General features: G+C 43.0%; 1 protein-coding gene across 1 annotated transcript in view; it reads right to left on the bottom strand.

Moving 5' to 3' along the window:
• Positions 1–25,308, bottom strand: part of PNP (purine nucleoside phosphorylase) — a 38,277-nt gene extending 12,969 nt beyond the window's left edge. Inside the window, exon 1 of the mRNA XM_075212450.1 lies at positions 25,059–25,308. Coding sequence (XP_075068551.1) covers positions 25,059–25,084 — 26 coding nt within the window. The 5' untranslated portion in view covers positions 25,085–25,308. The remainder of the gene's footprint in view (positions 1–25,058) is intronic.
• Between the last annotated feature and the right edge of the window lie 318 nt (positions 25,309–25,626).

Here is a 25,626-nt window from a genome sequence, read left to right as displayed (position 1 = left end):
ATCCTGATAGGCTGCGAGAAACGTGCCCTTCACACTCCCCTAAAATGATTGGTTCATTTCGCACGTTCTATACAAGCCCCCGATTCTGATTGGTCGCTACACTTTTCAATGACTCACTGTACATTCCGATCCGAAGACGTCACAAACAGCGTGGCGACTCCCGGATGCGGGAGAAGGTGGGGCTGCGGGTGATTGTGGAAGTTGATTTCGTGACAGTGGACACGCAGCGTTTCCCGACATGTGACACAATAATAATAATAATAACATAAGACCCTGAGTGATGCAATGTTTGAGGTGTATTGCCACAATTTACACTGAGAGCATGATTGGTACTTTGCCCCAATACCATGCAGTCTGTGATACTTTACAGCAACAATATGCCATGTGAATATGTGTCACTCGATGATTAAGAACGTAGGTTGTGGTGATCCTGTCTGATTCCAAAATTAACTCTGGTACTTTTCCTGAATCACTCAGTGCCAACCTTGGAGCATATATCTCCTGATGAAATGGTTTACTGCTCATTGCTGGGTAGTGGAATTTGTAGACCTTTCTAGTACAGCATATGATGAGTTCTTTTTTTTTTTTTTTAAATAATAATATAATAATAACAATGGGCCTGACTCAATAAGGATCTTAACTTGAGAAACTTCTTATCTCAGTCTCCTGGAGAAAACCATGTTACAATGCAAGGAGTGCAAATTAGCATTCTGTTTTGCACATAAGTTAAATACTGACTGTTTTTTCATGTAGCACACAAATATCAACTTAAAATTTCAGTGTACAAATAAGCTATCAAGTATTTGTGTGCTACATGGAAAAACAGTCAGTATTTAACTTATGTGCAAAACAGAAAACTAATTTGCACCCCTTGCATTGTAACATGGTTTTGTCCAGGAGACTGAAATAAGAAGTTACTCAAGTTAAGATCCTTAATGAATCAGGCCCAATATATTTAATTTATACAGAGTAGAATTTGATACTAATAGGTCTAAACACTATTTTATATCTGAGCATGCACGGAACTAGTGCTTTGTGCGCTTGCGCAGAAGTAAAAGCACATTATACGCCAGAAACGCAATTTGCGTTCAACTTAACACAAGTCCTTGAGAGGCAAAGTTACAATGCCCTCACTTCCTGCTGTAAAAAGAAAACTGGAATAGAGTCCATCCATAAATTCCAACCTCTGAAACTCTCACACTACTGGCATACTGTCAGGGGCAGGCTGGGCCGGTACCATAGTGGGCTATCTTGGGCTGGGTCACTGGGTCCTCTGCATTTTTTCCCATTAAAATGTTCCTAATAGGATGCTGAGTCGAGTCTTGACACCCAGGTTAAAATTTGCCAGCCTTCACCTGCATACTCTATGTCCAGAATTGTTACGGTGCAGGCTTTCATCGTTATAAGTTAACATTTTTGGATTTCAGTAATTCAGGAAAATGACAGAAGTATTGGTTTTCACAAAGTTTGCTGCTTCAGTGTTTTTAGACCTTTTTGTCAGATTTTGCTATGGTATACTGAAGTAAAATTACAAGCATTTCTTAAGTGTCAAAGGCTTTTATTGACAATTACATTAAATATATGCAAAGAGTCAATATTTGCAGTGTTCTTTTTGAATACTTCTGCAATTTGCCCTGGCATGCTGTCAATCAACTTATGGGCCACATATTGACTGATGGCTGTCCATTCTTGCCTAATCAATGCTTGGAGTTTGTCAGAATTTGTGGGTTTCTGTTTGTCCACCCGCCTCTTGAGCATCTATAATGTAAATGTCTAGTGGCGTGTGTTAGTCTGTCTGTGTGTGTGTGTGTGGAAAAAATAAAACCAAGCTGCAGCGCCACCTGCTGGGCGGAGTTATACACTGACCTACTAAATTCTTAGTGTGTGTGGAAAAAAAAATTCAGAAAGGGCTGAAATTTGGTATACTAAGATGTTTTTAATTTGTTAATTTAATTTGTTAATTGTTAAAAGTGTTTATAAAGATTTAAAAAAAAAATATATATATTTCTTGAAGGAGAAGTGACAGTTGGGAGTGGTTGGTGGTTGCCGGGGGTGACAGTGGGGAGTGGTTGGTGGTTGCCGGGGGTGACAGAGCGAGAGGAGTGTGATACTCAGGACCGCTGAGAGAGATCCCTGTGTCTGGATAGACATCTGGATAGATGTGGCGATGAAAATGAAGAATGAGGTGATAGAGAAGAATTAAAAAAGGGCGCTTACATTGGGAAGTAACGCTCTTCCCCTGAGGAGGCCTGGGCTATGGCCCAAATGCATGACAAGAACCTTTTTAACACCTTAAGTAGCTTGATTTGACTAGAATGCATGAGTATTATGCACGGGTTAACTTGTTGACTATAAGTTCTCAATGGGATTAAGGTCTGGGGAGTTTCCTGACCATGGACCCAAAATTTCGACGTTTTGATCGCCGATCCACTTAGTTATCACTTTTGCCTTATGGCAAGGTGCTCCATCATGCTGGAAAAGGCATTATTTGTCACTAAACTGTTCTTGGATGATTGGGAGAAGTTGCTCTTAAAGGATGTTTTGGTACCATTCTTTATTCATGGCTGTGTTCTTAGGCAAAATTGTGAGTAAGCCCACTCCCATGGCTGAGAAGCAACCCAACACATGAATGATCTTAGGATGCTTTCCTGTTGGTATGACACAGATGGTAGAACTCAACTTCTCTGGACAAGCGTTTTTCCAGATGCCACAAACAATCTGATAGGGGAATTGTTGGTCATGGTGCTTGTTGAACATTCTTGGGTGCCCTGAAGCCTTCTTCACAACTATTGAATCTCTCTCCTTGAAGTTCTTGATGATCCTATAAATAGTTGATTTAGGTGCAATTTTACTTGCAGCAATATCTTTGCCTGTGAAGCCCTTTTTGTGTAAAGCAATGATGACTGCGTGTGTTTCCTTGCAGATAACCATGGTTAACAGAGGAAGAACAATGATTTCAAGCACCACCCTCCTTTTAAAGCTTCCAGTCTGTTATTCAAAGTCAATCAGCATGATAGAGTGATCTCCAGCCTTGTCCTCATCAGCACTTTCACCTGTGTTAACGAGAGAACCACTGACCTGATGTCAGCTGGTCCTTTTGTGGCAGGGCTGAAATGCAGTGTAAATGTTGTTTTTGGGATCAAGTTCATTGTCATGGCAAAGAGGGACTTTAAAATTAATTGCAATTCATCTGATCACTCTTCATGACATTCTGGAGTATATGCAAATTGCCATCATAAAAACTGAGGCAGCAGACTTTGTGAAAAATAATATTTCTGTCATTCTCAAAACTTTTGGCCATGACTTTATTAATATTTTTTTCTCACGAACCTTATTATTATTATCGTTTATTTATAAGGCGCCACAAGATATCTGCAGCACCGCACAAAACAGTAGACCATACAGGGAAAAACAGTACAGAACAATTAACGAATATTACCAAGACTCCCGGAGCACCAGGCATAGCAATTATAGTGAGGCTGGAGCAGAAGAAATGGTAGAGACAGGAGGGAAGAGGGCCCTGTTTGGAAGAGCTTACATCCTAAGGGGAGGGCAGATAGACAGCAGACATAAAGGGAGTAAGAAGAGAATCAAGTGCAGGAGGAGCAAGAAGGGGCAGGGAAGAGAGAAATGTAGAGAATCAGAATGGAGAGAGGGTTAGGTGGATGGCTGTTTGGTTTTAAGTGCCTGTTTGAAGGAGCACAAATTAGGGGATAGTCGGATGGAACGTGGGTGGTCATTCAGGTGGAGGAGGGCAGCTCGGGGGAAATCTTGGATTCGGGAATGTGAAGAAGTGATCAGGGTAGAGGAGAGGCGACGATCATTGGCCGAGCGCAGGGAGCGGGAGGAGTGTGGATGGCGAAGAGGTTGGAGAGATAAGTGGCAGTTGTGTGGGAGATGGATGGTTGCTTTAGGCAACATTTTCACTTTTTCAAACCCACAGCATGATACATTTACCCCAATGTAATTAATTATCATTAATTACTCAACTGTACAACTTATCTACTTTATTGACTGCATAGTGAGTTACACTGTGCAAAGTATTCTTTAAATCTTCTACTGTACCATGTCAGCTTGTCTTAAAATATTTCTTGAAGCAACGTCATTATTTCACAGAATGAACCGCTAAACAGTGGAAGTGGCTGTACAATGACATGCAAAGCTGAAAGCTGATGTCAAAACTCCAGCTTCCTGGCTTTCATCATGATTTATTTACTACAATGAGCAGGCAAGGTAATTGAAAACAGCTGATCAATGAACAAACACTGCTTATTTACAGTAAATTGTAATGTTTATTGCAGTAATTCAAAGCTGTTTACAATAAATAAATTAACACATCAGTCAGGCAGGTGGAGTTTTAAAAAACTTTGAATCTGCTACAGAGCTAGTTAGTATTTGCATAACCCCGCCCCCAAAACGGGCACCTCCCCCAGCTGCCTGGGGAGGTGAGAATTTCAGGGGCGGGGTTATGCAAATCATGCCATTTCGACCCCACCACGTGACGTAATGACGCGTCATTTTACACCAGGGCAGGGCAAAATGCCGCTATTCCCGGAGAATTGCGGCATTTTGGATCTAAGTCTGCCCACTTCACCAGGAAGTCAGCAGATGCGGGAGGCTGCCATACTCTCCCGGGAGACCTACCTGGAATCTGGGAGTCTCTCGGACATTCCAGGAGAGTTGACAAGTATTATGTTAGTCAGTAGCGTCCACATAGACTTTTGTAAGTTAGTGAATCATAATGTGAATACCAAAGCTAAAATTTACCACTACTATTCACTGAATTGAGCCAGAAACTATATAGTGGGAGATATGAAAGCAGCTTATAGAATTGTGGAATCAGCTGATCAGGCAGTGGAGATCGAGTGGTGCCTGTATAGTTAACAAGTAAAGTAACTATACAATAAATTTATTAAGTACATAGATGTCAGGTTATTAACAGACTTACTGCAACATTGTATTTCACTCCAACACACATTGATGTGTTTGAATGGGCCAAACTTTACTTAGTAATTCAAGTCCATCTAGTGGATAGACATGGGTTGATGCTACAAATTGTTTTCTGAGTAGCTGGTTCACATCACACTCAGGGCTGCCGAGAGGGGGGGGGAGGTGGGTACAAATTACCTGGGCCCGGGCATGTCAGGGGGCCCGGCCCGGCGCCGACGATTATTTTTTTTCCAAACTTATTTTTTTTATTTTTTTTTCCTTTTTTTTTTTCTGCGGCGGCGGGGGGGCGGCTCGGTCTTTGGTGGGGGGAGCAGTGTAGTTACAAAAACATACTCACGTGATCGCGGCGTCGGCGTCCCTCCTCTCTGCTGCTCTGTGCACTATTCAGACTGTCTGAATGCCGAGTGTGACGTCATCATGTCACGCCCAGCATTCAGTCAGTCTGGAGCAATGGAGCAGAGAGCAGCAGAGAAGACCAAGAAAGAAGAGAGAAGAAAAGGTAAGTGAAGGAAGGAAAGCAGGGGGGGTACGGGGGGCACAGAGGGGTTAAAAACAAGGGGGCACAGGGGGGTTAAAAAACAGGGGGCAGCATGACACAGAGGGGTTAAAAAACATGGGGGGCACAGGGGGGTTAAAAAACGGGGCAGCATAACACAGGGGTTAAAAAATGAGGGGGGCACAGAGGGGTTAAAAAATGGGGGGACAGCATGACACAGAGGACTTAAAAAACGAGGGGGGGCACAGAGGGGTTAAAAAATGAGGGGGGCACAGAAGGGTTAAAAAACGGGGGGCAGCATGACACAGAAGGGTTAAAAAATGAGGGGGGCACAGAGGGGTTAAAAACGAGGGGCGGGCATAGAGGGGGTTAAAAAACAGGGGGCAGCATAACAGAGGGGTTAAAAAATGAGGGGGGGCACAGAGGGGTTAAAAAATGAGGGGGGCACAGAGGGGTTAAAAAACGAGGGGGGGCACAGAGGGGTTAAAAAATGAGGGGGCATAGAGGGGTTAAAAAACAAGGGGGGGGCACAGAGGGGTTAAAAAACTGGGGGGGGCAGCATAACACAGAGGGGTTAAAAAATGAGGGGGGCACAGAGGGGTTAAAAAATGGGGGGGCAGCATTACACAGAGGGGTTAAAAAATGAGGGGGTACAGAGGGGTTAAAAAAGAGGGGGGGCAGCATGACACAGAGGGGTTAAAAAATGGGAGCAGCTTGCACAGTGGGGTTAAAAATGGGGGGGCAGGCATGGCACAGTGGGGTTAAAAAGGGGGGGAGGCATGGCACAATGGGATTGTAAAGGGGGGGAGCAGCATAGTATAGTGTGATGAAGGGGAGCCAGATGAAGGGGGCAAAAGCAGCATGGAGGGAGCAGTGTGATCATAAGGCATGGCAATGATGAAGGGGCACATTATTGTAATATTGGAGCTGGAAGAAGGCCTAATTATTAATCGTGGGTGGTATTGATTTAACGCCAGGGTTGTTTGGAATTATCTAAATGTAGCCTTTTTTTTCCAAATAGGGCCCCCAGCATTCCAGGATCCAGACAAGCCGCAACTAAAGAAACCTACAGCCACAGGTGGTGAAAGTGAGAAGAACAGGTAGGAGAGAGCAGGACAGTATGTGAAATGTTGTGATTCTAGTAGGGACAATGGCAATTTTTGGTGAGTTTTGTGCCCAATGTAAGGTGCAGGCCAAGACTAAACTCTTTGTGTACACATTGCATTGTTTCTATACTACACTGTGGTGCTAGATGTCCTGAAAGTCAGGAGTGCTTGGACATATGTGACGCTCTGGCGAAATTGAGAGCCTAGTGATTTTGATGTGTTAGCCACGCCCCAATGGGGCATTTGCCACGCCCCCAAATGCATGACCACACCTACGAAAAATTGGCGGCGCATTTTTTTTTAGCATACTCGACTATAAGGGGGGCCCCGTGAATTTGTTGTACCAAGGCCCTGAATTCCTCTTGGCAGCCCTGATCACACTAATAGTTAGTGGTGTGATACATGGGCAAAAATTTTTGACATATGGTTGAATTGTGTGAATAGTATTTTGATTAAATTACATTTGCCTATTTTTGAAATTAGTTTCCAATTCACACATGACTTACCAGGTTCTTAAGGCTTTGAAATTATGACAGCCTATTTTTAAATGGTGGATTGTGTAAGTTTACCCGATATATAATATTCCCGTTATACGGTATAGTGAATATATCACTTTCCACCTAATTGAAGGCTCTCCCCTTTTTAGTTTTATATTTCGCTTTTACTGTTAAACATTTTAAGGATTAGCAATAAAAGTTATATTTTATTACATTACCTATTTTATTACATTTACTAGTGACATGTGGGTTCATTATCAGATCCTTAAATATTACACCCTCACCGATACCCAGGGAGTGCCTCATCTTAACAGTAGTTCTTTTCGTTTCTCACATTGTACATTCCTATATAAAACAGAGCACCCAAGTATATTAATTTTATTAATTAAGAATAAATTTCAAATATTTACTTAAGGGTTAATTAAAGACCAATATATTAATCTTGTGCAAAGGGTCTTTTCCCCCCTTTTTCTACATTCTTGTTACTGTAGCTTCCTATTTATTGTTTTGGTTGTGGTGCACATTACAATTGGTGGTACTTAGCAGAAATTCAACATTAATATTTTCTATTATTGGCTTGTATCTACTCTGTCAAGTCTCTTTTTCTGTTTATACTTTGTTGTCTGCTTCTTCTTTTTCTCTAATAATTACACATTCCTCATATATTAACATCATTACTGTGTTTTACTAAACAAAAACAAACTTTGTGCTATTTTTATTCTTATTCTTGACCAGTCATGAACATATAGGTGAAAGTGCTTGCAGCAAAGTTCACGAATGAGAGAATGGAACAGACTAAAACAAATCCTTGGTTTGTTATGTTTTGCAAAACTTTCAAGTGACAGATTGTAAAAAACACAGCATGTCAGTTCATAACACTGATAAATGTGATTCTTTCAAAGTTTAATGGTGTGAGAGGGAGGGGAGCTCAGCACCAATCAATGTGGCCTAAATCTCACACCCCTGAATAGGCAGCCAATCAAGTCTCAGTAATGCCATAACACTGTCTCTGCTGTTCAAATTGCTGAAGTAACCATGAGAAGTACATTAATTATGTTCAAACCTATTTAAACAGCGATAGTTTAGTTTCTTCCTTCATTTAGGGCGAATGTTATTCCAGATATTTGCAGCCTGAGCCTCTAGTGTCACAGTACCCTACCTTGTAATGATTTTTAGAGAAATGTAACCTTTATGCTTTCCTTTACTTACAAAATATGGATAACATTTGCTAACAGGTAATTTCATGTTTCTATTAATCATCCAGTTTATTATATTGTAGATAAATAATGATTATTGTTTTGTTTGTATCATACTAATAGATTATTGCAGTTTAGGTCTAGCTCAAAGCACAATGTCAGTTCAGAATAAATCCTGCCAATCGCTTATATATCTGAGAAAGAGAGTAACTAATATGATAAGATGTGGTTGTGAAACACCATAGTTCCATATTTAGGCACTGATATTATTGTATTGTTAATATGAGCTGAGGTTTTCATATATTAAAACAAAAGAAGTACTTTTCAGCCATAGCCCAGTGAAGTGGTGTAGGTGCTTCTCACATGTGCATCTTCCTCGTGCCCTCGTTCCTATTAGGCTAAGCTAAGGCCTTTATTTTCCTCTTTCAGGCTCTGTGAGGCTTAAAGTATAAAGAGGCTCCTGAACATGTATGATTAATAACCATTTCAGTAGTAGGGATGACACAGGTGTTGGGGTACAGAAATCACAGTTCTTTACTTGGGCACAGGTAATAAATCACAGTGACTGTGAGTCGCAACAGAACTGGTACTAACTTTGTGGATTGTCCGTGCCTCTCCATACAACATCATCACCATTTATTTATATAGCGCCACTAATTCCGCAGCGCTGTACAGAGAACTCATTCACATCAGCCCCTGACTGACACAGACTAGGGTCAATTTGACAGTAGCCAATTAACCTACTAGTATGTTTTTGGAGTGTGGGAGGAAACCGGAGCACCCAGAGGAAACCCACACAAACACGGTGAGAACATACAAACTCCTCACAGATAAGGCCATAGTCGGGAATTGAACTCATCACCCCAGCACTGTGAGGGAGAAGTGCTAACCACTTAACCACCATGCTGCTCCATTGTCTCAATACATCAACCAGACTGTGACAAACATGGTGCACTATTAGTCCCAGCATTCCAACTAGTATTCCATGATTCGCCTATGCACCCATTGAGAACCAGAGCCTCCCTCTTGGATCATATGTTAGCCTGTCTCTCAGATACAGCTCACGATCAGTCACTTTCAGCCCAGGTCAGTAATCTGTCTCAACTCAACTACCAGGACGTCATATGTTCAAAGCTATCTCAAATGACCTGAACTTGAATGGATTCCTCTACTCAGGTTCCAGATATCTGCACTCGAGAGGAATGGAATAGTTAACTGTGCTGGAGAGGAATTTCCAGGCGATGTCAAACAAACTATTTGGCTCTTCTCAATCTGACTGGTGGATAGTGCTAATCATCAGTGGGACTGCAGAGATAATGTGTACGATGGTTCCTCGGCACAGTTGATATAACTGATGTGCAGAGCTGAACTGGAACCAATCAATTACAATGATGAGTTTTGGCGCAGAATGTACATTATAATTGCTCATTTTGCATTAAAGTCTCTACATATAGAAGGTTCTGGATTATCTGAAGTTGGTGATCACAACTTGTGGGGGATGTTGCAGGTCTCCTAGGACTAGATGCCCAGTCAGAGCTGCATCCGTTGTGACCCCATTGCTACATCTCTGAATAAAGCAGTGGTGTTGGAAGCCTGAGAGAAGGATATCATGCACTAGGGATGTCTTAATCTAAAAGGGACTACTCTTTGTGTTTGACGTCTGTGCATCGGTTCATACAACAGTGAAGCAATTTGTTTAAAGCAAATATCAATCTAGGGCTAAGCAGACTACCATAAAGTACAGTCTGTTAACTTCTTGGAAAATAATTCTATGGCCGTGGTGCAGTATAAAACCCTTTATTACACCTACAGATGCACTTCTGTGAGTCATGTACAAGACTAATTTTCCACTTTATATTTCATGCTTTCTCGCTACAGAGCTCCCCCTCCCATGCTGTTTTCATTTGACCTTGTATTATTCTCTAGTATTTATTCACCATGAAGTGTTTACATATTTAGGTTAGTAAAAGCTGGGCAGAGTACATTAATCCCATAACAACTCATATGACTAAAAGCTCAAGTACTTTGCCAATTGTTTCCCAATTATACTTTGAATCTGTCTGCACCTGATTTAGCCCTTATTCATGTTTGTTCAGGAGCAGCTTTCAGGAATGGGAACTGATCACAGCAGCTGTACTGGGTGTGTCTCCCTTTGTCCACAAGGTGTCATGTAGCGTTTCCATACTGTAACATGCCATACTGGATATCATGGAGGCCAATTGCAAATAGGATCTGTTACTAAGCTAACTGTAGTAAAGCAGTGTATAGTACCCATCAAATATATAAAGTACTGTCATTTCCAGGTCATCCACTTTTAATTAAGAAGCTTTAAATGTGGTGTCCTCCCCTTCATGTCTCATTCACAGTTAGAAGTATTACTAGGCAAGCATATATCTGAACTAAAAATTGATATTTCTCTTGTTACACCTCGGAATACTTATGCTTATGCACTAATATTAATCCACTTCAAACACATCCTCACTTTTATCTTATACCACTTTCACACTGCCGCCCTGGCAATATCCCAGGTTTATGAACCCGGGATACTGGCAGTTGACAGTGCAGGACACCCTGGCAAATTCTGTGTTCACACTGAACACAGGTCTGCCCACGTCTCCCTGGCAACATCACAAGAAGAGCTTTGATTGGCTCGTCTTGTGATGATTTTTTTTTTCTTTACTTTACATTAGGTTTCGGTGAGACCCGGATTGAAAAACCTGAGTCTCACCATTCAGACTGGAGGCTACCTGGGTCGGACCCGGGAATAACACTCAAAAAAACCCAGGTCTAATTCTCAGGTCATCCAACCCAGGTAGATGCCCCTGGACCCGTTCACAGTGAGCCTCGACCCGGGCCATCGGGGCTTGCCCCGGCAATAACCTGGGTTTTTGAGGCAGTGTGAATGGGGTATTACTGTGTTTCAGTATAGCTCATACTTACCAACTTTGAAATGTTGGTATCCGGGAGCCTGCGGGGGAGGTGGGTGTGATGGGGGGGCGGGCCTCCAAAATGCGTGTCATTTTGGACCCGCCCTCTGTGACATAATGACGCAAACGCGTCATTTGTCAGCGGGGGGCGGGGCCAAACACCGCGATTCACCGGGAATTGCAGCGTTTGGGACCTTCCTAGTGAAGTGGGCAGATCCGGGAGATTGCCACACTCTCCCGGGAGTCCGTGAGACTCTCGCAAAATGCGGGAGTCTCCCGGACATTCCGGGAGAGTTGGCAAGTATGGTATAGCTTTGGGCCTGTGATATCCCCGTCCCCACCCTGCACCCATCACAGTGCTGATCTTTGTTGAAAATGTTTTGTTTAGGTGATGAATGAATAGTGCAGTACATGATAATTTGTGTAGCATGGCAAATCGTATGCTATATGTCCTGTATTGTCCTATAATGTACAACTGATCAGCAGCGCACGCAGGATTGCTAGGGGGGGTTTCCCTTTACCCCCCGCCCCCACCCCAAAAAAAAAAGACGCGCATGCGCAGCAGCTCTGTTTCGGCAGCGCTGTACTATACAGCAGCCGCTGCAGAAGCGTCCGCGGCGGTGCTATATTGTATACAGCACCGCCGTGGACGCTTCTTTGACAGCGCCGCGGCTGCTGTATAGTACAGTGCCAATATGTGGGGCACTTCGTTAGTGGAGGGGAGGGGTTTCTGGAGACCCAGAAACCCAACCTGCGTGCGCCTCTGCTGATGTATGTTTCATTTTGCCTTGTGTTTATATGTTTTTCAATAAAAAAGTGGCTTCTCTTTTTGGTGTACGCTGTTTATTATGGTGCAAGAATTTACAGTATGTTTTAAGATGTCATGCTCCACAAGATTTTTAATAGTAATACATTTGCTCCATGATTTCGTTTTTGCATTTCAAGGCATAATTGTTTACAGACTTTGACCATATATTGCAAAATCCCTGTAGACGTAAGTCTCTATTGGATTATGTCTGTCACTGGTTAATAGTTTTCAGATTTCAAGCATATTAATAGCAACTGAAATGTATATTGTTGTGTGTAAGCACGTAGCAGAACTGTGATAATTTTCTAAGCAGAGTAAGAGAAAGAGTATTTTCTCAGGATGTACATATAACCTTTCACCAGTTATATTGAGAATACATGTTATAAGGCTTTCCAATTGGCTAAATATGGCTAAAAGGTCACGAGACAGCACACTCAAAAACACATGTATATGTGGCATTAGAAGCTCCAATACTGCTGGTCGCTCTGAGTGCAAGCGATTGGATCATTGCCTGATTCAAGTACACAAGTGATTGGCTAAACCAGATGAGATCCAGCTTGTGGGACTGAGAAGTTGGATTGCTTCTGGCTTAATTGAACATCTTAATGTGGGCCAAAGATGACTGCACAGACTGGCAGATAGCGATCATCTTCCAAATGCATTTGTTACTGATGCCCAAAAATAATCAGTTATTATTGTATTATTATCGGACATTGCACTCGTTTTTAGACCACACGAGCGAATTGCTTGTGTTATTTTAAAAAAATATCTCAAAATAATGTCTTTATAAATCAATTAAAAACTTTGCATTATGATTTTTGTAGACATTGTATACTATACTTGCAATATAAACTGATATTCTTGGTATAGTTTAAGATAATGCATAATCCCATGACCACTGCAAAGGAATTGAACACAATGCATGCATTTCTATCTTCATCATCAGCATGGATTTTGCACTAGGGGGAAGCAGGCACAACAGATACGCCTCCTAAGAGGCTTCTACCTCTACATAGTTATTAAAGAGCAATAACACACCCTTACTGTACTTGGCCTGCCCCTTCCCTCTCCTGTACCAAGGGGTACAATGACCATATACGTCTCTGTCTGCATAGAGACTGAGACATACTCCTTTTTATTCATACTTGCCAACTCTCCCGGAATGACCGGAGACTCCGGCTTCCGGGTAGGTCTCCCGGGAGAGTATGCCAGCCTCCCGCAACTGTCCACGTCCTAGTATAGTGGGCAGAGTTAGAACCAAAATGCTGCGATTCTCAGGGAATTGCGGCATTTGGCCCTGCTCCGATGTAAAATGACGCATTTGCATCATTAAGTCGCAGGGTGGGGGCGAAATGGCTTGATTTGCATAACTCCACCCCTGAAATGCCCACCTCCTCCAGGCAGCTCCCAGGCGCCGATTTGAGGAAGTCGGCAAGTATGTTATTATGGCGCTTCCATTTCAGACTCGACCCTACATAAACTCCTATGTGTCTGCAGACCTGTTAAACAGACTGACTAAAGGGTAGACTAAAAGCAGCAAAGCCTAAGAACCACTTCCCATGATCTTTTGTAGCAGAAGGAGATCTCTACTTTATTACCTTTCCTTAACTCTCAGGAGCAGCAATGAAAATCAGTAATAATTTTTATATTGTAACTGGATGCTGACATATTTTTCAGAAAGTCTGTCCCAGGTCACTGACAAAACTGCCCAGGTCACAAAAATGTCCTATTAGTATCATGGTCATTTTATAGTACCCAGGTTTATTATAAAGGCCAAAATACTACATCTCCGAGCTCCAGGAATTTTAACTAGAGAGGTGGGAAATGTAAGCAAAAGAGATTCCTTTCGTCAAAACACATTGATCATGAGCCACTTTTGTGGCAAAGAGGAAAGTTTTTTAATCTACCCAAAAACTGTGCAGAAACCAAAAAAGAAAAATAGTAGTGTTATACACCTGTCTTCTCATTCCTGCTCCTCCATCCTCAGCCTTATCGCTTTCCACACACCACTCCATGTGAAGGTCAGCGTGTACGCACAACTTTTATTAACACACTATAGGAGACACACAGCTATGTACTCTCCCATGGTTATACTGTCCATTTCCCAGACGTTCATCTAATCAGAGAGAACTAGATATGTATGTGTGTAAATATATCACAGACTATGCTAAGATAAGATTATAGATCCCTATAGGAGGACAATTAGCTATACACACAAATTGTTTACAAATGCCTAATGAACCTTGAACGCAGCTTTATATAAGGTGTGTGAAAAAAAAATGATGTGTAGGGATCAATGATCCTTACATTCAACACTGTCTGTGCTGCAGTTCTCCTCCATTCGGGTTGCTGTATGGGCAGACAGTTAGGACTTATTTACAGGCACGTGTTTACATTGTCCTCAGTTGTATTTAACCCTCCTATAATAACCGGACCAATATCACTGCCCACATTCCTGCTTAAAAAACAAGATGGACAAGATTCAATAAGAAATGGTATCCAATTCCCCAAGCAATAACTTACTTGGCACTTTGTTCCCACAAATGAAGATGAACTTTTTCCCCTCTTCTTGTCCTCCTGCTCTATTACCTGTCCACTCAACCCTATCCCCTCGCAAATCGATCTATTTAATGTGCTCACTTCTCATTTATTATAATTTATTTATAAGGCACCAATCATATGTACAGAGAACATGTAATCACTCACATCAGTCCCTGCCCCTATACTAAATTCCCTACTAAAAACACACAGAACATGGCTGCTGCCATAGGGAACAATGATTCCTACTGCTCCTGAGTCTTCCCTGCAATGCTCCACTAGATGCATTGTATTTAGATTGCATCGGAGGGAAAGTAAAAAAAACAACAAAATTTAAATATAAACGACAGAGAAAAATTCCTCAGCAACCTATAAATTGATTGAGCAACTTCCATTTCTGTATTGTTAAATATAAATAAGCACAAGTGGCAATACTTTGCGTGGGTTTACTCCGTGTGCTCCGGTTTCCTCCCAAACATACTAGTAGGTTAATTGGCTGCTATCAAAATTGACCCTAGTCTGTCTGTCTGTCTGTGTGTGTATGTTTGGGAATTTAGACTGTAAGCTCCAATGGGGCAGGGACTGATGTGAGTGAGTTCTCTGTACAGCACTGCAGAATCAGTGGGGCTATATAAATAAATGGTGATGATGATGATGATAATCCTATTTCTAAACAATCAGGTCCAATGAGGTTATTATGTCAAGCTTTTACTAGCCAGATCTTTGCACCTCCCACAAATGCTAATAGCACCTTGATTACTAAATATTTTATATTATTTTTTAAATACAATTAAATAATTACATGAAGCATTGTTTTGCTTGTTGTTGTTTTATCACAGATCTTATCCAGAAGAGAATGGCTTAGCCTCAAACCAACAGCGCCAATCCTGTTGGAAACTGAGAGATCCTACAGCTAATTTACATGCAAAAAATTTACTTACAAGTTGAGGGTATGCCACATTCCCCGGGTTCATGCCTGGCACATTCAGAAACTACAGGCCTTTCATAGGCAAACCGAGTGGGGAGGGGGGGGGGGTTCCTAGTGCCTGGAAACCCCCTTCAAGCCTGGGGCACTGTATAATTGAGGTGGCTGGACCCTGCTCCCACTTCACACAGCTCTGCTTGAAAAGAGAGAGCTGCATGCACCTAACAGTAGTGCACAGCATTGCCCATGTATATTATAGGGATAGGAAGAGTTGGAGAGCCGCCAAGTACTGTCTAAAATTATAGCCACAGCCACTGCATGCTGGTCACGCCCACTGGCGGCGTGGTGTGGAAACCCCCCTCTACAAATCCTGCGTTTGCCCTTGCCTTTCCCCTGAAAATACCCTTAAATTGCAACCACTGGGCACACAGCGTGCACTCACCATGGTGACCTGGAACATGCCTCCCAATTCCCCAGCAATCAGGACAAATGTACCGACTATTGGAACAGCCAGACAGTACCCTCAAATCGGATTTGTTCCGTCTACATCGGAACAGTTGGCAGGTGTGCTCATAAAGCAAAATCTTTCTCGGATTCTAAAAGTGCATTTTGATTAAAACATTTATATATATTGATGCTTTTTAAGTTACAAGTCTAATATCCTAGTGTTAATTTGAATCTTCATGATGGCAATTTTAGAAAACTGTGGATGATACAACATGCTGATTTAGTAATGTGTCAAATGCATTTCACAGGTCATATGACTTACTGTGCAAGGAGACTGTAATGTACGGTGTCTCAAGACACTAAGCATCATTCTCAGTAAAAATAATTTCACAAATCCACTGATTAATGACCATTGCAAAACACAGTTTCATAACCGGACATTTAGTAAAGATCATTAACACTGTCTCTGAATTGAAGCAACAATGTGATGTCAATGATCTGCAAATCCAAGTATTTTGAAAGAAGACAAGAAAACAAAAAGAATATAAAGGTCCAGACATGTCATAACCAGTACATTTAGTGATGGAGATATGTTTTAAAAGTTAGAAACAATTCAAAGAAAGTGTTGAGATTTTGACAAGGACCAAATTGTGATGGCTAGAAGACTGGGTCAGAGCATCCCCAAAGCGGCAGGTTAATGATGCATGTGGGGAGTGAAGGTTAGCTCGTCTCGTCCAATCCCACAGAAGAGCTACTGTAGCACAAATTGCTGAAAAAGTTAATGCTGGTTATTATAGAAAGATGTCAGAGCACACAGTGCATTGCAGCTTGCTGCGTATGGGGCTGCGTAGCCACAGACCGGTCAGAGTGCCCATGCTGACCCCTGTCCACAGGGCCGGATTAAGGGAAGGGAGGCCCCCGGGCTAAACTCTACAGGATATATTTACTATGCGATTCCTGGCGCTTTGAAGTCCTTTTCTATAAACGGCAATTTTATTAAAGACAAATCCAGATGGGCTTTGTCTTTAATAATAGTGCCATTTTAAAAAATGATTTCACAGCACCCCCTGCAGCCATTTTCTTTACCCCCCGCTGCAGCCATTTTCTTTACCCCCCCTGCAGCCATTTTCTTTAACCCCCCTGTAGCCATTTTCTTTACCCCCCGCTGCAGCCATTTTCTTTACCCCCCCTGCAGCCATTTTCTTTAACCCCCCTGTAGCCATTTTCTTTACCCCCCCTGCAGCCATTTTCTTTAACCCCCCTGTAGCCATTTTCCTTACCTCCCACCCTGCATCCATCCTCCCTGCAGCCATTTTCCTTACCTCCATTCTGTAGCTATTCCCCCCGCCACATCAAACCCCCCCAGTCACATATATCAGCCCCCTCCTCTGCTCTCCTTCACACATTTCAACCTCTCTCCCTCCCTATAGATTTGCATGGCAGCACCCCCCACCCTATAGGTTTGTATGACAGCCCCCCTCCCACTCTATATATTTGTATGGCAGTCCCCCCTCTCCCTCCCTATAGATTTGTATGGCAGATCCCCCCCTCTCCCTCCCTATATATATGCATTGCAGTACCCCCTCTCTATAGATATGCGTGGGAGATCCCCCCCTCTCTCCCTCCCTATAGATAGGCATGGCAGTTCCCCCTCTCTCTCCCTATAGATTTGTATGGCAGATCCCCCAATATCCCTCCCTATAGATAAGCATGGCATTCCCCTCCTCTCTATAGATATGCATGGCAGATACCCCCCCTCTCCCTCCCTATAGATATGCATGGCAGTCCATCCCCCCCTCTCCCTCCCTATAGATATGCATGGCAGTCCCACCCTCTCCCTTCCTATAGATATGCATGGCAGACCCCCCTCTCTATAGAACAGCATGGCAGTCTCCCCTCTCTCCCTCCCTATAGATATGCATGGCCGCCCCCCCCTCTCCCTCCCTATAGATATGCATGGCAGTCCCCACCTATAGATTTGCATGGCAGTCCCCCCACCCTATAAATTTGTATGACAGCCCACCTCTCCCACCCTATAGATTTGTATGACAGTCCCCCCTCTCCCTCCCTATAGATTTGTATGGCAGTCCCCCCTCTCCCTCCCTATAGATTTGAATGGCAGATCCCCCCTCCCCTCTCCCCCCTATAGATATGCATGGCAGTCCCCCCCCTCCCTATAGATTTGAATGGCAGATCCCCCCCCCATCTCCCTCCCTATAGATATGCATGGCAGTCCCCCCCCTCTCTATAGATATGTATGGCAGATCCTCCCCCTCTCCCTCCCTATAGATATGCATGGCAGTCCCCCCCTCTCCCTCGCTATAGATATGCATGGCAGCCCCCACCTCTCCCTCCCTATAGATATGCATGGCAGACCACCCCTCTCTCCCTCCCTATAGATATGCATGGCAGTCCCCCCTCTCACTCCCTATAGATATGCATGGCAGTCCCCCCCTCTCACTTCCTATAGATATACATGGCAGTCCCCCCTCTCACTCCCTATAGATGTGCATGGCAGTCCCCCCCTGTCTCCCTCCCTATAGATATGCATGGCAGTCCCCCCCTCTCACTCCCTATAGATGTGCATGGCAGTCCCCCCCTGTCTCCCTCCCTATAGATATGCATGGCAATCCCCCCCTCTCACTCCCTATAGATATGCATGGCAGTCCCCCCTCTCACTCCCTATAGATGTGCATGGCAGTCCCCCCCTGTCTCCCTCCCTATAGATATGCATGGCAGTCCCCCCCTCTCACTCCCTATAGATATGCATGGCAGTCCCCCCTCTCCCTCCCTATAAATATGCATGGCAGTCCCCCCCCCCCCCTCTCTCCCTCCCTATAGATATGCATGGCAGTCCCCCCCTCTCACTCCCTATAAATATGCATGGCATTCCCTCCTTTACTTACCTGTAGTTATGTTGGCCAGTGTCGCTCCTCAGATCAGCAGACAGGAAGTGAAGACTTCCTGCTTCCTGGAATTCACGTCATTTGACGCGATTCTCAGTGAATCGCGCCAGTTTGGCCCCGCCTCGCACGAAAACGTCATTTACCTTGTGGGGACGGGGCCAAAATGACGCAATTGGCCACCCCCCGCCCCCTCCTGCCCTCCGGTCACGCCCCCCTGCCCTACCAGTCACGGTAAGTATGAGGTAATACAGGTGATCATTATATTATCGCTGTTATACTCATCATGATTTTTTTGTCAGTGTGGTGTGTGTCAGGTTTGTAAGTGCCGATTACACGACTACCAACGGGGGAAACAGACACCATGGGATGACCCTCTCATACTGAGATACAACCATGTTCATTGTTTCATATTTTATCAAGTTCATTGAGACCCCACGTGGGGTCTATACGCAAATAATCAATCAGAGAGGCTTTCCTGTTCAGGGCGAAGCCGCTCTGGATTGGTTATTTATGGACAAGCCACAGCTCTGCAAGGAGCAGGTAATCATTATTAACCTATTGGCAGATACTTGTAATAGGTGTCAGCAGAATGTGAGAAGGAGGTGAATTCACACGTTTGCAATTCTTAACCAGGAACGTTGGTTTATTTAACAGGATACAGTAATATATGCAGGATGCAGGTATACACATACATGATATAACTTGAAGTAACTATTGCAGGTATGCAGATGTATGCAGCAGGCCCTATTGTGTAATACAGGTGCTTGTATCTATGTATTATACATCCGTGTAGTTCTGCTATCTATTACATATAGGGCAAGCAGCAGCTACTTGCAAGCTGCACATCCCTGCAGCATCCATCACAGTCTTTTCATATACTCCTATGCAACAGCGTTATTTCACAGCCGGATATCCCTTTAAGAGAACTGACAACAGAGAGAGATCTTTGCACATGTGCAGTAAGTCATGAGGACCTGGTGGTGCCGCACTTCTGGTCCCAAGACCACAGGGATGGAGACAGCGAATAGCGCTCATCTAACAACAATCATTGTCTAGGGAAGTTTTTTTTTTCAATCTTTGGATTACCGTAGAAGAAAGAAGACGGAAAAGAAAGAAGAGAATCATTTTGAACTTAGCATTATAATAAACGAGTACAACAGATTTAGGGAGTGTTTCTTTAAGTTACATTTTCTATAGTGTGTGTCTTTCTTTAAAGTATTTTACTATGTGTCACTACAGGACCCAGTGGGCCCTGGCTACCAGGGCATGCGGGCGCTTGTAGAGATACAATTGCCAGCATGCCCAAGCAGATTATAGCTGCCAGGACATGCTGGGACTAGTAATGCCACATATTAAAATAATATTTTTTACCTTTAAACAATTATAACTTCAACACCTATTGGCCCAGTTTTTCATAGACCAAATCTATTTTTTGGCTGAACAGGCTGGGCTGTGTCCCACTAAGACAGATAAACCCCACACTGCGGGGACCAACTCTACAGGATATATTTACTATGCGATTCCTGGCGCTTTGAAGTCCTTTTCTATAAACAGCAATTTTATTAAAGACAAATCCAGATGGGCTTTGTCTTTAATAATAGTGCCATTTTAAAAAATGATTTCACAGCACCGGGAATTGGCGGTTCCATAGTAAATATACCCCAACATGCAGGTTTCCCAGTTAAGCTGGGTACACACTACAGAATTTTCCACCAACTTTTTATGCCGATCAATTTTACACCCGATCGATGGTCTGATCGCTTCGTCCATGGACTGCATACACACTAGCCTTGTTTTAGATGATAAAGGGAAGAGTGGCCGTCCCGTTAGCGACTTTTTACAGCCAGCTGTCGTGAGCAATGATTTTAATTTCGTACACACTGAAGCAACATTTGCGGGGCATGTAACAATATACCAGAGACATTAGCATAAAGGGGCAGAGCTTTCACTATAGTTAACACCCAAAGTCGCATAAAAAGAGCAGGCAACACTGTCTCTTCATTCATTCTTATAAAATAGAAGTTTATTACTATACATAAAATGTAGAAAAAACATTTAACTTGTAAGGTCCAATGCAATAATTATTCCCTAATAATAAAATCCCTTCGTATGTACAGGTTAAAGTAATAGCCCAAAATCTCCATACAAGAGGTTATTATACACGAACAGGCATCACCCACAATGCTCCATTCTCTGCGGACATCAACGCTGATTGATCCACAGCAGAAACGAACACCCATGTCTGAGTGTATAAAATGACAGGAACCTGTCTGGCGCCGAGTAACGTGAGCAGACGGCGGGTGAGGAGAAGGTGTCAGTGGGGGTTGTGGGTGAGGAGAAGGAGTCAGTGTGGGTTGCGGGTGAAGAGAAGGTGTCAGTGGGGGTTGCAGCTATGGAGATGGAGACAGAGTCAGAGATGGTGCTGGAAGGGCCAAGAAAAGTGTTGAAAAAGTTAAGGTGGAGGATGGAGATGCTCAAGAAGAGCAAAGAGCAAATCCAATGAGCCCAAGTGAGGTGGAGATGATGGTAAAAGTACTGGTCCAGTACGACTACGACATTAAAAAAAAGTGAGTAGCACATGTAGTGTACCTGTTTGAAGGACTTTATTTCATTCTAGTTTCACATGAAGCAATGCAAATGCCTGATCTGTAACATAGATTTATTTTTTTGTCAGAACCAACAATTAACGGTGAGAAGGCCAGTTTAGATACCACTGATGCCACTAATGTAACACCTGTTATGAAAGAAGTTATACACAAAGGTATTTCAGTGAGCATGTGTAGACAACTAAATGCTTTGGGCACATACCTGTACCGTTATAATAACCAAAATGACGCCTGCTTTCCAGAATATATGGAGGTTAAGCCCGCTATTATTGCGATTCTGCCAGAGGGACCACAACATAAACTGATCTCGAGCAGTGTGCAAGGTGAGCAAATGAGAGTATTTCTGGTGTTGGATATAGATTACAGATATAAAAGTTTAATGGTAAACATTTTTTATTTCCTTGTTTCGCAGGTAAAGAAATCAAAGGGAATATAAAAAGGGGCGGGCTGGCAGATGTCAGCCCGGGGGGCGCACACGCGGCAGCATCTCGTGTCACGTGAAGCGGCTGCCTGTGCGCTGATGCGGCCGCCGGTAAAAACGAGTTAATTTATCCGGGGGGCGGCCTACCGCCTGCCCCTATCAGCTGCCCCCCAGCCCCCCGGGCCAGCCTGCCCCTTAATATAAACCCAAGCGACATGAAGAAAAAAAATTAAAAACCTTCAGAAAAATGTTGTTGCAATGTGTATGCTGTTTGGAACTGTTCTGCCACAAACCACTAGCACCTTTAATGTGTAATACTATTTTTTTCACTTGTCATATTCTGCAATAAAAATGTTTGTACTTTCTCCTGCAATAAAACTGTTGCATTAACACTATGTGGTTTATTCTCCACAATCCCTGAGGAAGCCCCAAGGTGAAACGCGTAGGATTGAATCCGCACATCTACATACTACACAGTTCTTTGAAGTTTGTTTTGTGAACAATTCAATTCAAATCCGCCGATACGAGCGGCGGCATCACGGTCGCATGCGCATGCGCAATACCATCTATCCAGAGACGGACACTTCCGCCAGGCAGCAGGACGTGAGAACATCTCCACGGCAACGGGCCCAAGAACACAAGGGAGCGTTTCAGGTTATGGATTAACCACGTATATGTGAACTGCATTCTGCTTCACTAAGGGTAAGTCCGTTAACCTGTCTCCGCAATTGGGCTCACCCGATGGACCTGTCTGCAAATAATCGCCACTTTTAAACTAGGATTTATCTTTGGAACTGATCCACTATACATTTGGGGACATTCAACTGTCTGCACTATTCCATTTGCTGCATATCCTCACCCAGGAGGAATGGATTCATGAGATTCACCATTAGACATTGTTTGTTATTATCCAAAAGTGTGTGTTTGACCTGTGGGCTGATCACCCAGACTTGTCGCACACATGATCAATCAGATTTACTATCAGGTGTTTTACTAGCACCATTAGGACTATTTATGCCATTGGCCCTAATTATTGTTTACCTATGCTTGTTATATATGCCTGTTGTATGTATTGTGCTGCCAACGACTTACCATTTAAGGCAATCTAACACTGTTATATGTGTATATGTACAGCTCTACATGACAGTTGCACTCTACTATCCAATAAATAGTTTTTGCTTTTTACATGGTATTACTGTTCATGCGCCCAGGGACTAGCAACTATTACTAATAAAGGTTAATATGACTATAAGTTTAATAGTTTATAAAGGTATAAGTTTATAAAGGGTAAATATGAATACATTTCCAACATTTATGCAAAGGGTAATAACACACGTGCTTTACACAAGTGTAATGGTCTGCAACCAGACAGGTGCAATACACATCTATACAAAACACAACTCAGTAATGTGCGGATACCGCACCACGTGGGACTGGCACAGGCATCCCAAATTTACATACACACGCGCCCCAGGTCGAGGAAGTATCGGAGGATTGTCCTGGTTTGGTCAGCAATTTATACACAACAGAAAGGAGATTGTAACGAAAATATTTAACCAATTGAGGCGACGAGCGTCCATTTGGGCAGACTTTCAACCATCGTGTCACTGCACACACTGACCCGACTTTCGAACGAGCGGTCGTATGTCGGCTGGTTGAGCCGATTATTGGACAAAAACCATGTAGTGTGTACCCAGCTTAACAGTGTGACCAGCCCAACCTGACATAGCCTAGAGTTGGTTGTAGTTTTCTCCAGTCCCACCACACTTATTTTTTAAAAGAGAGTTTGTTATAGGAATTATGCTTCACTGTGGGGTATAATGCAGGTATATTTGCTAGAAGCAATAAATAGAACATTTTTGAAAGATTGAAATAGTCACCTGCTGATCCCCACTCCAGTCAACCTCCCCCCCTTTGGGTGTGTAAAGAACTAAGACTCATTTTCCATTATTGCAGTATATGCAGAATCAGGGCCGTCTTTCTGACTGGGCACAATGGGCAGGTGCCCGGGGGCCCAGGGGAAAAGGGGACCCCAGGCAGGACTCCTGTAAAAAAAAAATCCTGTAAAAAAAACAAAAAACAACCTTTTGCGGTCACCTGACCATTCAGAGCAAGTGGTTAGGTGAGGTGGCGATCCGGCTCCCTCCCTGGTCCCCTCTTCCGTGCTATGCTTGCAGTGAATGTTGGGTGTGATGTCACGTCCGACATTCACTGCGAGCACAGCACAGAGGAGCGCAGAACGGAGACTCAGCAAGGAAAAAAGAAGAGAAGGGAATCGGACTTGGAGAACAAGGTGATTGAAAGGTAAGTTAAGAGGGCCACTATATGGAAAAAAAAGTGATATATATATATATATATATATATATATATATATATATATATATATATGAGCCCCGGTGCACTGCTTTGCCTAGGGCCCCATAGTGTTGTTAAGATGGCCCTGTGCAGAATGCAGAGATTTATGCAATACCCATACAGTTGATACTCAGCTGTTACTATATTTATCAATGCACAGAAAAAGACAATATTTAACATACAAGTATTTCATAGAAAGGGAAAGAATTGCAAAAAGCTGTCAAATCCTTCCTTGGGTATACAATAACGTATAACATTGACATTGCTTTCAGACGCGTCAGCACTGAGCCACACTACTAATCTGTTTAACCGGTTGTGTAACATAATTACTATGAGTAGGACGCTAAAGGCAAGTGTACTCTGCATGAGTCAATGTACTGGAGAGAGACAATTGGAAGCTAAAGAAACTAGATACCGATGTCGAATAGACATTTTAAAAGTCATTCATAAATGTGTTTGAATTTGCATTGTACGGTGTCCTCTCACTACTATTGCATTTAGCAAAATCTCACTACCCCCGTTTATTTCTCCTACAAATAAATATTTGTTGCTCACCTTCCCCTTGGCATATATTTTCAAATTAAAACGCGATATATTTTCTTAACACACTGTACAGAAATATTTAAATCACCATCTCTGACCACCTAAAAACAACAATATTTGTGAAGATAAATTCAATATCTGTAACCTAGGAACTATGTGACCCCTGGGAGTAGCACAGATGAAAGTGCTGATGAAAGACAGCGTATGGGGGAAAAGATACCGTACACAGGACGATGCATATACAAATACTAAATAGATAGATGACCTCCCTTTTCATGTTGCTGATACTGGCTTTCATCATTATTTCCCACCTCCCTCTGGTAACACATAACACTACCTGCTGTCTTCTTTGGAGTGTGCCATGATACAATCCTCCTTGGGATGCTCTGCCACAGATTCCTGCTCTCGGTATGTGACACTGGGCTTTCCAGGCTGTCACTTTATCTGTAGGAAACCTGATTTTTGTCAGAAATGACATCAGTGGAGGCAAGTCTCTCCCTGACCAATGATGAAGGCTCTCCTGATGAAGATGCTGGGCTCATTTCGTATTCATGATCGGGGAGTGTTCATAGAGATGTGCCTGCTCCCCGCTCCGTCCTACAATTAGGTTATACCAATTATTGCCACCCATAAATACGTCTCATCAGTTGGATTGTTACGTAACAGTATGTCTGTGAGACAGGATCCCAGCCTCCCTCCATGCTGTGTAATATGATCCTGTGTATAATGCGTAATGAAAAGAAATTTCCATTTGCCGTCTACAGGTATCGTACAGAGACAACATGGAGGCCGATGGAGCAATTAAGAGGAATAAGGCATGGGCTAGTTTTCTCTTAAGTACGTTTAAAGATGGGTAAGAGGACACAAAACTAATGAAATTCCTTCATTTATAATGGAATAATATA

The sequence above is a fragment of the Mixophyes fleayi genome, chromosome 1, assembly GCF_038048845.1.
Source record: "Mixophyes fleayi isolate aMixFle1 chromosome 1, aMixFle1.hap1, whole genome shotgun sequence".
Lineage (NCBI taxonomy): Eukaryota > Metazoa > Chordata > Amphibia > Anura > Limnodynastidae > Mixophyes > Mixophyes fleayi.
This window is presented reverse-complemented; position numbering and strand designations above follow the sequence as displayed.